The sequence below is a fragment of the Ranitomeya imitator genome, chromosome 10, assembly GCF_032444005.1.
Source record: "Ranitomeya imitator isolate aRanImi1 chromosome 10, aRanImi1.pri, whole genome shotgun sequence".
Classification (NCBI taxonomy): domain Eukaryota; kingdom Metazoa; phylum Chordata; class Amphibia; order Anura; family Dendrobatidae; genus Ranitomeya; species Ranitomeya imitator.
In genome coordinates, this window is record NC_091291.1 from 78589303 (window position 1) to 78601497 (window position 12195).

The 12195-nt window shown below is 43.8% G+C and overlaps 2 protein-coding genes across 2 annotated transcripts in view; both read right to left on the reverse strand.

Moving 5' to 3' along the window:
- Positions 1–481: 481 nt before the first annotated feature.
- On the reverse strand, positions 482–1114 carry LOC138652208 (oocyte zinc finger protein XlCOF6.1-like). Its single transcript, XM_069742977.1, has 2 exons — positions 1086–1114; positions 482–1000 (listed from the first exon to the last, which is right to left on the reverse strand). The coding sequence occupies exons 1-2, from the start codon at positions 1112–1114 to the stop codon at positions 535–537; spliced, it is 495 nt and encodes a 164-aa protein (XP_069599078.1). The 3' UTR covers positions 482–534.
- Positions 1037–12195, reverse strand: part of LOC138651798 (oocyte zinc finger protein XlCOF8.4-like) — a 41582-nt gene continuing 30423 nt past the window's right edge. Inside the window, exons 3-8 of the mRNA XM_069742302.1 lie at positions 10004–10153; positions 9698–9877; positions 9491–9614; positions 9307–9407; positions 8666–8756; positions 1037–1467 (exon numbers count right to left, since the gene is read on the reverse strand). Of these exons, the coding sequence (XP_069598403.1) occupies positions 1169–1467; positions 8666–8756; positions 9307–9407; positions 9491–9614; positions 9698–9877; positions 10004–10081 (873 nt within the window). The 5' untranslated portion in view covers positions 10082–10153 and the 3' untranslated portion in view covers positions 1037–1168. The remainder of the gene's footprint in view (positions 1468–8665; positions 8757–9306; positions 9408–9490; positions 9615–9697; positions 9878–10003; positions 10154–12195) is intronic.

Consider the following 12195-nt stretch of genomic DNA (forward strand, 5'->3'; position numbering starts at 1 on the left):
TTGATGTTTGAAAGAGTTGTCCACTCTTTGGACAATCATTTCTCATTCCTCATATTTTGTCCAGTTAAAATAAAAACACATATACAAACCTACCATGCAGGTGCTGTTCCAGTGTTATCGGCAGGTTTCATGTGAGGTTGTTAGTCATGTGAGCCCTGCGCCCAATCAGCGCTGCCATGACTGTCCTCACCTAAGAATGCGTCAGAGAGCAGCAGCAGCCCTGGCTTCCTGTTCATGTTCAATATATCCGAAGCTGGCGACAGTAAAGCCAGCACTGATTGGGCGCAGGGCTCATGTGATTTAACAAGCTCACGTGAGTCCTTACTCTGCAGGAAAAGCGCCGGCACAGGAGTATGAGTGTTTTTATTTTAATGAGACAAGACAAGGGGTTGTCCTAGTAGTGGAGAAGACCTTTAAGAATATACAATTTTGGGTTAAAATATATCCAATATTCTAAACATTAAAAAGGCTTTTCCCAGTGTGACTTCTCTCATGTTTATTAAGAGCTGATTTCCATATAAAACATTTCAAAGATTAAGAACATAAAAAAGGCTTCTCTCTTGTGTGAGTTCTCTGGTGCACGGTAAGTTTTGATTTCTCTGCAAAACATTTTCCACATTCTGAGCAGGAAAAAGGCTTCTCCCCTGTGTGGGTTCTATGGTGTATAACAAGATGCGCATTTTTATTAAAACATTTCCCACATTCTGGACATGAAAAAGGCATCTCCCCTGTGTGAATTCTATGGTGACTGACTAAAACGGATTTCTGCTTAAAACTTTTCCCACATTCTGAACATGAAAATGGCTTCTCTTTTGAGTGAGTTATTTGGTGCATAACAAGATTCCATTTCTGGTTAAAACATTTCCCACATTCTGAACATGAAAATGGCTTCTCACCTGTGTGAATTCTCAGATGTTTGATTAGACTTGATTTTGCTGTAAAATATTTCCCACATTCTGAACAGGTAAAAGGCTTCTCCCCTGTGTGAGTTCTCTGGTGACTAACAAGGTGTGATTTCTGGTTACAACATTTCCCACATTCTGAACATGAAAATGGCTTCTCCCCTGTATGAGTTCTCTGGTGACTAATAAGATTTGATTTCTGTTTGAAACATTTCCCACACTTGGAACAAGAAAATCTATTTTCTGCTTTGTGAATGTTTTGATGTTTAAGAAAAGACTTTGAGGGGAAAGCCATTTCCATATTCTGAACTTGAAAATGGCTTCTTTCCTTTAGGAGCAGTTCTTTTTTTAATGCTTATTTTGTGACTTTGACTTTCTTTAGTAGTCGGTAATGAATCAGAAGACAGGACCTGTTTCAAAAGATCAGATGACAGATCTTTGATGTGAAGGGATGATGGTATATCTGCAGTAATGGCATTCACTTCAGTTGTATCCTGTGGGATCTCAAAATCATCTGATTTAATTGAAGAGGTCAGCTGTCCCTCTGATCTCCTGGTACAGTCATCTGCCAAGAATAAAACCAATTATATTTTTGATTAAAAAAAAAATCCTTTAAATTTACATTTTTTAACATTTCTACTTAACCCCTTCATGACCCAGCCTATTTTGACCTTAAAGACCTTGCCGTTTTTTGCAATTCTGACCAGTGTCCCTTTATGAGGTAATAACTCAGGAACGCTTCAACGGATCCTAGCGGTTCGGAGATTGTTTTTTCGTGACATATTGGGCTTCATGTTAGTGGTAAATTTAGGTCAATAAATTCTGCGTTTATTTGTGATAAAAACGGAAATTTGGCGAAAATTTTGAAAATTTCGCAATTTTCACATTTTGAATTTTTATTCTGTTAAACCAGAGAGATATGCGACACAAAATAGTTAATAAATAACATTTCCCACATGTTTACTTTACATCAGCACAATTTTGGAAACAAAATTTTTTTTTGTTAGGAAGTTATAAGGGTTAAAATTTGACCAGCGATTTGTCATTTTTACAACGAAATTTACAAAACCATTTTTTTTAGGGACCACCTCACATTTGAAGTCAGTTTGAGGGGTCTATATGGCTGAAAATACCCAAAAGTGACACCATTCTAAAAACTGCACCCCTCAAGGTACTCAAAACCACATTCAAGAAGTTTATTAACCCTTCAGGTGCTTCACAGCAGCAGAAGCAACATGGAAGGAAAAAATGAACATTTAACTTTTTAGTCACAAAAATTATCTTTTAGCAACAATTTTTTTATTTTCCCAATGGTAAAAGGAGAAACTGAACCACGAAAGTTGTTGTCCAATTTGTTCTGAGTACGCTGATACCTCATATGTGGGGGTAAACCACTGTTTGGGCGCACGGCAGGGCTTGGAAGGGAAGGAGCGCCATTTGACTTTTTGAATTAAAAATTGGCTCCACTCTTTAGCGGACACCATGTCACGTTTGGAGAGCCCCCGTGTGCCTAAAAATTGGAGCTCCCCCACAAGTGACCCCATTTTGGAAACTAGACGCCCCAAGGAACTTATCTAGATGCATAGTGAGCACTTTGAACCCCCAGGTGCTTCACAAATTGATCCGTAAAAATGAAAAAGTACTTTTTTTTCACAAAAAAATTCTTTTAGCCTAAATTTTTTCATTTTTACATGGGCAACAGGATAAAATGGATCCTAAAATGTGTTGGGCAATTTCTCCAGAGTACACTGATACCTCATATGTGGGGATAAACCACTGTTTGGGCACATGGTAAGGCTCGGAAGGGAAGGAGCGCCATTTGACTTTTTGAATGAAAAATTATTTCCATCGTTAGCGGACACCATGTCGCGTTTGGATAGCTCCTGTGTGCCTAAACATTGGCGCTACCCCACAAGTGACCCCATTTTGGAAACTAGACCCCCCAAGGAACTTATTTAGATGCCTAGTGAGCACTTTAAACCCTCAGGTGCTTCACAAATTGATCTGTAAAAATGAAAAAGTAATTTTTTTTCACAAAAAAATTCTTTTCGCCTCAATTTTTTCATTTTCACATGGGCAGTAGGATAAAATGGATCATAAAATTTGTTGGGCAATTTCTCCCGAGTACGTCGATACCTCATACGTGGGGGTAAACCACTGTTTGGGCACACGGCAGGGCTCGGAAGGGAAGGCGCGCCATTTGACTTTTTGAATGGAAAATTAGCTCCAATTGTTAGCGGACACCAAGTCGCCTTTGGAGAGCCCCTGTGTGCCTAAACATTGGAGCACCCCCACAAGTGACCCCATTTTGGAAACTAGACCCCCCAAGGAACTTATATAGATGCATATTGAGCACTTTAAACCCCCAGGTGCTTCACAGAAGTTTATAACGCAGAGCCATGAAAATAAAAAATAATTTTTCTTTCCTCAAAAATGATTTTTTAGCCTGGAATTTCCTATTTTGCCAAGGATAATAGGAGAAATTGGACCACAAATATTGTTGTCCAGTTTGTCCTGAGTACGCTGATACCCCATATGTGGGGGTAAACCACTGTTTGGGCGCACGGCAGGGCTCGGAAGGGATGGCACGCCATTTGGCTTTTTAAATGGAAAATTAGCTCCAATCATTAGCGGACACCATGTCACGTTTGGAGAGCCCCTGTGTGCCTAAACATTGGAGATCCCCCAGAAATGACCCCATTTTGGAAACCAGACCCCCAAAGGAACTAATCTCGATGTGTGGTGAGGACTTTGAACCCCCAAGTGCTTCACAGAAGTTTATAACGCAGAGCCATGAAAATAAAAAAAAAAAAATATTTTCTCAAAAATGATCTTTTAGCCTGCAATTTTTTATTTTCCCAAGGGTAACAGGAGAAATTTGACCCCAAAAGTTGTTGTCCAGTTTCTCCTGAGTACGCTGATACCCCATATGTGGGGGTAAATCACTGTTTGGGCACATGCCGGGGCTCGGAAGTGAAGTAGTGACGTTTTGAAATGCAGACTTTGATGGAATGCTCTGTGGGCGTCACGTTGCGTTTGCAGAGCCCCTGATGTGGCTTAACAGTAGAAACCCCCCACAAGTGACCCCATTTTGGAAACTAGACCCCCAAAGGAACTTATCTAGATGTGTGGTGAGCACTTTGAACCCCCAAGCGCTTCATAGAAGTTTATAATGCAGAGCCGTGAAAATAATAAATACGTTTTCTTTCCTCAAAAATAATTATTTAGCCCAGAATTTTTTATTTTCCCAAGGGTTACAGGAGAAATTGGACCCCAAAAGTTGTTGTCCAGTTTCTCCTGAGTACGCTGATACCCCATGAGTGGGGGTAAACCACTGTTTGGGCACACGTCGGGGCTCAGAAGGGAAGTAGTGACTTTTGAAATGCAGACTTTGATGGAATGGTCTGCGGGTGTCACGTTGCGTTTGCAGAGCCCCTGGTGTGCCTAAACAGTAGAAACCCCCACAAGTGACCCCATTTTAGAAACTAGACCCCCCAAGGAACTTATCTAGATATGTGGTGAGCACTTTGAACCCCCAAGTGCTTCACAGACGTTTACAACGCAGAGCCGTGAAAATAAAAAATCATTTTTCTTTCCTCAAAAATTATGTTTTAGCAAGCATTTTTTTAGATTCACAAGGGTAACAGGAGAAATTGGACCCCAGTAATTGTTGCGCAGTTTGTCCTGAGTATGCTGGTACCCCATATGTGGGGGTAAACCACTGTTTGGGCACACGTCAGGGCTCGGAAGTGAGGGAGCACCATTTGACTTTTTGAATACGAGATTAGCTGGAATCAATGGTGGCGCCATGTTGCGTTTGGAGACCCCTGATGTGCCTAAACAGTGGAAACCCCTCAATTCTACCTCCAACACTAACCCCCCCACACCCGTAACCCTAATCCCAACTGTAGCCATAACCCTAATCACAACCCTAACCACAACCCTAATTCCAACCCTAACCCTAAGGCTATGTGCCCACGTTGCGGATTCGTGTGAGATATTTCCGCACCATTTTTGAAAAATCCGCGGGTAAAAGGCACTGCGTTTTACCTGCGGATTTTCCGCGGATTTCCAGTGTTTTTTGTGCGGATTTCACCTGCGGATTCCTATTGAGGAACAGGTGTAAAACGCTGCGGAATCCGCACAAAGAATTGACATGCTGCGGAAAATACAACGCAGCGTTTCCGCGCGGTATTTTCCGCACCATGGGCACAGCGGATTTGGTTTTCCATAGGTTTACATGGTACTGTAAACCTGATGGAACACTGCTGCGAATCCGCAGCGGCCAATCCGCAGCCAAATCCGCACCATGTGCACATAGCCTAATTCTAAAGGTATGTGCACACGCTGCGGAAAACGCTGCGGATCCGCAGCAGTTTCCCATGAGTTTACAGTTCAATGTAAACCTACGGGAAACAAAAATCGCTGTACACATGCTGCGGAAAAACTGCACGGAAACGCAGCGGTTTACATTCCGCAGCATGTCACTTCTTTGTGCGGATTCCGCAGCGGTTTTACAACTGCTCCAATAGAAAATCGCAGTTGTAAAACCGCAGTGAAATGCGCAGAAAAAAACGCGGTAAATCCGCCATAAATCCGCAGCGGTTTAGCACTGCGGATTTATCAAATCCGCAGCGGAAAATTCCGCAGAGGACCAGAATACGTGTGCACATACCGAAACCCTAACCCTAACCCTACCCCTACCCCTAACCCTAAACCTACCCCTAACCTTAACCCTAACCCTATTCTAACATTAGTGGAAAAAAAAAAATTCTTTTTTTTTATTGTCCCTACCTATGGGGGTGACAAAGGGGGGGGGGGGGTCATTTATTATTTTTTTTATTATTTTGATCACTGAGATATAATCTATCTCAGTGATCAAAATGCACTTTGGAACGAATCTGCCGGCCGATTCGGCGGGCGCACTGCGCATGCGCCCGCCATTTTGGAAGATGGCGGCGCCCAGGGAGAAGACGGACGGGACCCCGGCTGGATCGGTAAGTATGATGGGGTGGGGGGGGACCACGGGGGGGGGGGATCGGAGCACGGGGGGGGGAAGGGGAAATCGGAGCGCGGGAGGGGTGGAACGGAGCACGGGGGGCGTGGAACGGAGCACGGGGGGGTGGAACGGAGCACCGGGGGGGGTGGATCGGAGTGTAGGGGGGGTGATTGGAGCACGGGGGGAGCGGACAAGAGCACGGGGGGGAGCGGAGCACAGGACGGAGGGGAGCGGGGCAGTGTACCGGGCAGATCGGAGGGCTGGCGGGGCGATCGGAGGGGTGGGGTGGGGGCACATTAGTATTTCCAGCCATGGCCGATGATATTTCAGCATCGGCCATGGCTGGATTGTAATATTTCACCAGTTATAATAGGTGAAATATTACAAATCGCTCTGATTGGCAGTTTCACTTTCAACAGCCAATCAGAGCGATCGTAGCCACGAGGGGGTGAAGCCACCCCCCCTGGGCTAAACTACCACTCCCCCTGTCCCTGCAGATCGGGTGAAATGGGAGTTAACCCTTTCACCCGATCTGCAAGGACGCGATCTTTCCATGACGCCACATAGGCGTCATGGGTCGGATTGGCACCGACTTTCATGACGCCTACGTGGCGTCATGGGTCGGGAAGGGGTTAAACTGTCAGTAAAAATGGCAAGTTATGTAAAAATATTGAATTATTCACCAAGACAATGACAGTTCACAGTCTAATAGAAAACCTCATAGGATGAACCAGTGAAGTGTGGCGTGGTATTCAACTGTTTGTTCATTCTGCCTCCCAAATATGGAATAAAAAGCCACCAAACGATGTTATGTAGGCAAAAATAATACCAATATAAACTTCTACTCATCCCGCAAAAAACACATCATATGTTAATGGAAAAACAGAGGTTTCCACATTATCAGTGTCTCAAAGGCTCTTGAAAAGCAACATGGTATTAATAAACCAAATTAGCAATATCCTCTCTCCCAAAGTCAAATCTCCCCCTCTCTTCTGAGCCTTGCAGTGCACCCAAACCACATTTAGCATCCATGTATTTGAAATTACTATAGTGAGAGAAAAAAAAAATCACTTAATTTGCGGTGCATTTGTCTCCTGGAGCACAATCTAGGCACTATGTGTTGGGCAATAAAACTGCATATTTGCAATTTTCACTGTAACATCCACTGCATACTAATTTCCAGAATGTGGCTGTGGAGTCAAAATAGTCAATACTCATATAGATTAATTCAGAGTGTGTTAAAAAATTTAAATTGGAGTCCCTTTATGGGGATTTTTACTGCTCTGGTGTTCTGCCATTTTGTCAAATTAGGGTTAATGATGTGTCCCATCTCCTCTGGGACCTACTCCTGCAATGTCTGCTTCTGCCATCAAGCCCCACCTTATTCATTCTGCAGCTGCACTGGTAATGGAGGAGACTTCAGAATCAGAAGACATGAATGGCACAGGTTCTATCCAGCCACTAAGTTTAGGGTTCCTGGGACCTGTAGTACCATCCAGTCTGGTGGTATGTGTGTGCTGTCCAGCTGAAGTAATGTTACCTGCTTCAGCCATTTGGAGAGCACCGCACTACTAAAACTCAAAGCATTTTGCCGAAAGCTGCCAGATAGAGCCTCTGGTTCAGAACTCTGTGCTCAGCTCCCAGCTTGTGTACTTGTTTCCATCATTCTGACCTATCTAACTGACTATTCTTCTTGCCTTCTCACTCTACATAACAGCAGGTAGCACTGTGACCCAAATCTAGGGGTCTCTGTGTAAGTTCAGATCCAAGAAGAGGGGTTAAAGGAAACCTGTCACCCCCCCAGGCGTTTGTAACTAAAAGAGCCACCTTGTGCAGCACTAATGCTGCATTCTGACAAGGTGGCTCTTTTAGTTCTTGGTGCTGTAACTGCAGAAATAATCGATTTTGCAATTTGTCCAAAATACCTTGAAACAGTCCTGGGGCAGGTCTTTCCCCCCCTAATGCAGATGCAGCACCACCGTCACTCATACCCTCTTGGCGCCGGGCGCCGACTCCTCAGCTTTGTTTTGAACTGTCCCGGCGCCTGCACTGTTATGTTATGCCTTGGGCATGCGCAGTTAGCGCTGCCCATCTTCTGACATCATTTGAGGTTTAGCTGACTGCGCCTGTGCGGCCGAGCTGCCCGAGATCCCGCCCCGAAGTGTCTTCTGATTTATTCACACTGTGGGGCTGGGATTCCTGGGCATGCGCAGTGCATATCTTCGCCTCTCACTCCGCCTTCTTCAGACTGTGCGGCGCCAGCTGATCCCTAATCGCCGTGGCATCGCATGGAACCTTCCCAAATGCGATGCCACGGCGATTACACAGCACATACATGATCACAGAAGGTAGATTCATCCAATAAGATATCAAGGTTCTAGGAAGCCAACAGCATCATTACCCTCCGCTTTCTCTTACAGGCCCATCATAACATTTCTCTTCAAGTGATTTTCTAATTTGTCAGCACATTCTACGTAAGCTGTAATTTGGCTTTGTAGTTTACTGATCTGAGCAGGTAACGGTCAGCATCTTCTAATCCCAGGGGGTAGGTGGATACTCCTGGTTGGAAGTCATATAGAAAAGGGCTTTAAATACCCAAAGTCATTTGAACAGTTTTGGATGGAGGAGAATATGTTGGTCTAGACTCGGGCAAAATTGTGATGACACGATTGTGATACGGCCGCACTACACGACTGATAAAACAGCCACAGCCGGTGACTGAGAAAAATCTGTGACTTTTCTGCATTTAGTGGTTATCACTCACCTGGGTAGTCATATGTAGCAATCTCCTCTCTACATTGATCATCACCCCTCACATATGTCTCTGTAGTATTAATATGGGTCAGATCTTCACTCTGAAACAAATATTATAAAAGTCAGACAGATGGAGAAGTCACATCTATGATTAGTTCTACTCCTGCCATCTTCACTGTTCTCATCACACAAATATAAAACATATAATAATGGTGGATAAAACAGGACTGAGCACAAGACCTTGAGGGTTTGTGCACACGTCAGGATTTCTTGCAGAAATTTTCCTGACAAAAACCGGACATTTCTGCCAGAAATCCACATGCGTTTTTTTCGCGTTTTTTGACGCGTTTTTGTGCGATTTTTCCCAAATGCATAGAATTGCGGGAAAAACGCAGAAAATCCGTAAAAATAATGAAAATGCTCATTTTTTACCGCGATGCGTTTTTTTTCACGGAAAAAAAAACACATCCATGTGCACAAAACATGCAGAATGCATTCTAAATGATAAAAACGCATACATTATGCATTCTAATGAGCTTTTATAGCGTTTTTAGCGCGAAAAAACGCAAAAAAAACCTGAACGTGTGCACATAGCCTCACAGACATCTACACATCATAGGGAGTATCTCCTGACACCTTCTCTCCATCTACCTGATTATCCTGAGGAACATTGGGATCTTCTGGTTTACAGTCCTGTGGAAAAAGAAGAGGACGGGGACATCTCTCTGGTGTTGTCCTCTTACTGGATAGATCTGGAGTAAACACGTACAGGGACTGAATGCATTCTTTACATACAGATAATTATTGGCTGTGTATTTTTAGTCTTGTCTATTACCTGGTGTTGTGAGGAGCTGGGGAACCTCCATCATGACGTCCTTGTACAGATTTTTGTGTTCTTCTAAATACTCCCACTCCTCTATGGAGAAATAGACAGCGACATCCTGACACCTTATAGGAACCTGGCACAAACAATGATACCGTCATCCCCCCGATCCCTTCATAGCATTACTGTATAATGTCCCAGCATTCCCAGCAGTGTCACCTCTCCAGTCAGCAGCTCAATCATCTTGTAGGTGAGTTCTAGGATCTTCTGGTTGTTGATGTCCTCATGTATCAGGGGGTGAGGTGGTGGCCCTGTGATTGGGGTCATGGTTCTTCCCCATCCCTCAGACACAGGGTCCTGACAGCACTCACTAGAGGTCTTCTTCACTACTGTGTAATCCTGGTTATGGAGAGACACATTAATAAATCTCACTCCAGTCATTTCTAGAGTCCTCACCTCTCCAGTTCTGTCCATCTCTTATTCCCATAGATAATCATGTAATGTGACGTCATCAGAATCTCTCACCTCTCCAGTAAGCCGGAAGAGAATCTCTAGGGTGAGTTGTAATATCCTCTCCGCCATCTTGTCCCTGTCCATATCCATCCTTGATGGGTAGATCAGGAAAATTCTCTGACATAGAATATCTTTACTGAAAGGATGAGAAATTGTAGATACCTGAATGAGAAGAAGATGAGCCGATGTAACATCATAGAAATCCAGTGTAATAGTTTACACATTTGGAATTAACTTGGCATTGTGACATTTGGACTATAGATCAGCCTGGAAGTGTGAAATGCACTGCAGCAAAAAAGAATGTTATTTCTTTGTTTATTTTTTTAAAAATTTGTGAAAAGTCTTTTCAGAGGGTCATTTATTATTCAACCCCTCAACCCACCAGAATTCTGTTTGGTTCCCCTAAAGTATTAAGAAGTAGTTCAGGCACAAAGAACAATGAGCTTCACATGTTTGGATTAATTATCTCTTTTTCCAGCCTTTTCTGACTATTTAAGACCCTCCCCAAACTTGTGAACAGCACTCATACATGGTCAACATGGGAAAGACAAAGGAGCATTCCAAGGCCATCAGAGACAAGATCGTGGAGGGTCACAAGGCTGGCAAGGGGTACAAAACCCTTTCCAAGGAGTTGGGCCTACCTGTCTCCACTGTTGGGAGAATCATCCGGAAGTGGAAGGCTTATGGAACTACTGTTAGCCTTCCACGGCCTGGACAGCCTTTGAAAGTTTCCTCCCATGCCGAGGCCAGGCTTGTCCGAAGAGTCAAGGCTAACCCAAGGACAACAAGGAAGGAGCTCCGGGAAGATCTCATGGCAGTGGGGACATTGGTTTCAGTCAATACCATAAGTAACGTACTCCACCGCAATGGTCTCCGTTCCAGACGAGCCCGTAAGGTACCTTTACTTTCAAAGCGTCATGTCAAGGCTAGTCTACAGTTTGCTCATGATCACTTGGAGGACTCTGAGACTGACTGGTTCAAGGTTCTCTGGTCTGATGAGACCAAGATTGAGATCTTTGGTGCCAACCACACACGTGACGTTTGGAGACTGTATGGCACTGCATACGACCCCAAGAATACCATCCCTACAGTCAAGCATGGTGGTGGCAGCATCATGCTGTGGGGCTGTTTTTCAGCCAAGGGGCCTGGCCATCTGGTCCGCATCCATGGGAAGATGGATAGCACGGCCTACCTGGAGATTTTGGCCAAGAACCTCCGCTCCTCCATCAAGGATCTTAAGAACTTCCAACAAGACAACGACCCAAAGCACACAGCCAAGAAAACCAAGGCCTGTTTCAAGAGGCAAAAAATCAAGGTGTTGCAGTGGCCTAGTCAGTCTCCTGACCTTAACCCAATTGAAAACTTGTGGAAGGAGCTCAAGATTAAAGTCCACATGAGACACCCAAAGAACCTAGATAACTTGGAGAAGATCTGCATGGAGGAGTGGGCCAAGATAACTCCAGAGACCTGAGCCGGCCTGATCAGGTCTTATAAAAGACGATTATTAGCTGTAATTGCAAACAAAGGTTATTCCACAAAATATTAAACCTAGGGGTTGAATAATAATTGACCCACACTTTTATGTTTAAAATTTATAAAAATTTAACTGAGCAACAAAACTTTTTGGTTTGTAAGATTTATGCATCTGTTAATAAATCCTGCTCTTGTTTGAAGTTTGAAGGCTCTAACTTATTTGCATCTTATTAAACCTGCTAAATCTGCAGGGGGTTGAATACTACTTGTAGGCACTGTATATATATATATATATAGATAGATAGAGAGAGAGAATTATTGGGCAAGTTGTATTTTGATCACATGATACTTTTTATACATGTTGTCCTACTCCAAGCTGTTCAGGCTTGAGAGCCAACTATCAATTAAGTACATCAGGTGATTTGCATCTCTGTAATGAGGAGGGGTGTTGTCTAATGACATCATCACCCTATATAGGGTGTGCTTAATTATTAGGCAACTTCCTTTCCTTTGGCAAAATGGGTCAGAAGAGAGATTTGACGGGCTCTGAAAAGTCCAAAATTGTGAGATGTCTTGCAAAGGGATGCAGCAGTCTTGAAATTGCCAAGCTTTTGAAGCTTCATCACCGAACAATCAAGCTTTTCATGGCCAATAGCCAACAGGGTCGCAAGAAGCGTGTTGGGCAAAAAAGGCGCAAAATAACTGCCCATGAATTGAGGAAAATCAGGCGT

Coding starts and splice junctions, on each gene's coding strand:
- LOC138652208 (XM_069742977.1), bottom strand. CDS start 1,114: ATGTTTCAAACAGAAATCAAATCTTATTA. Junction 1,001..1,085: donor ACAGAAATCAAATCTTATTA/GTCACCAGAGAA, acceptor ACACCTTGTTAG/TCACCAGAGAACTCACACAG.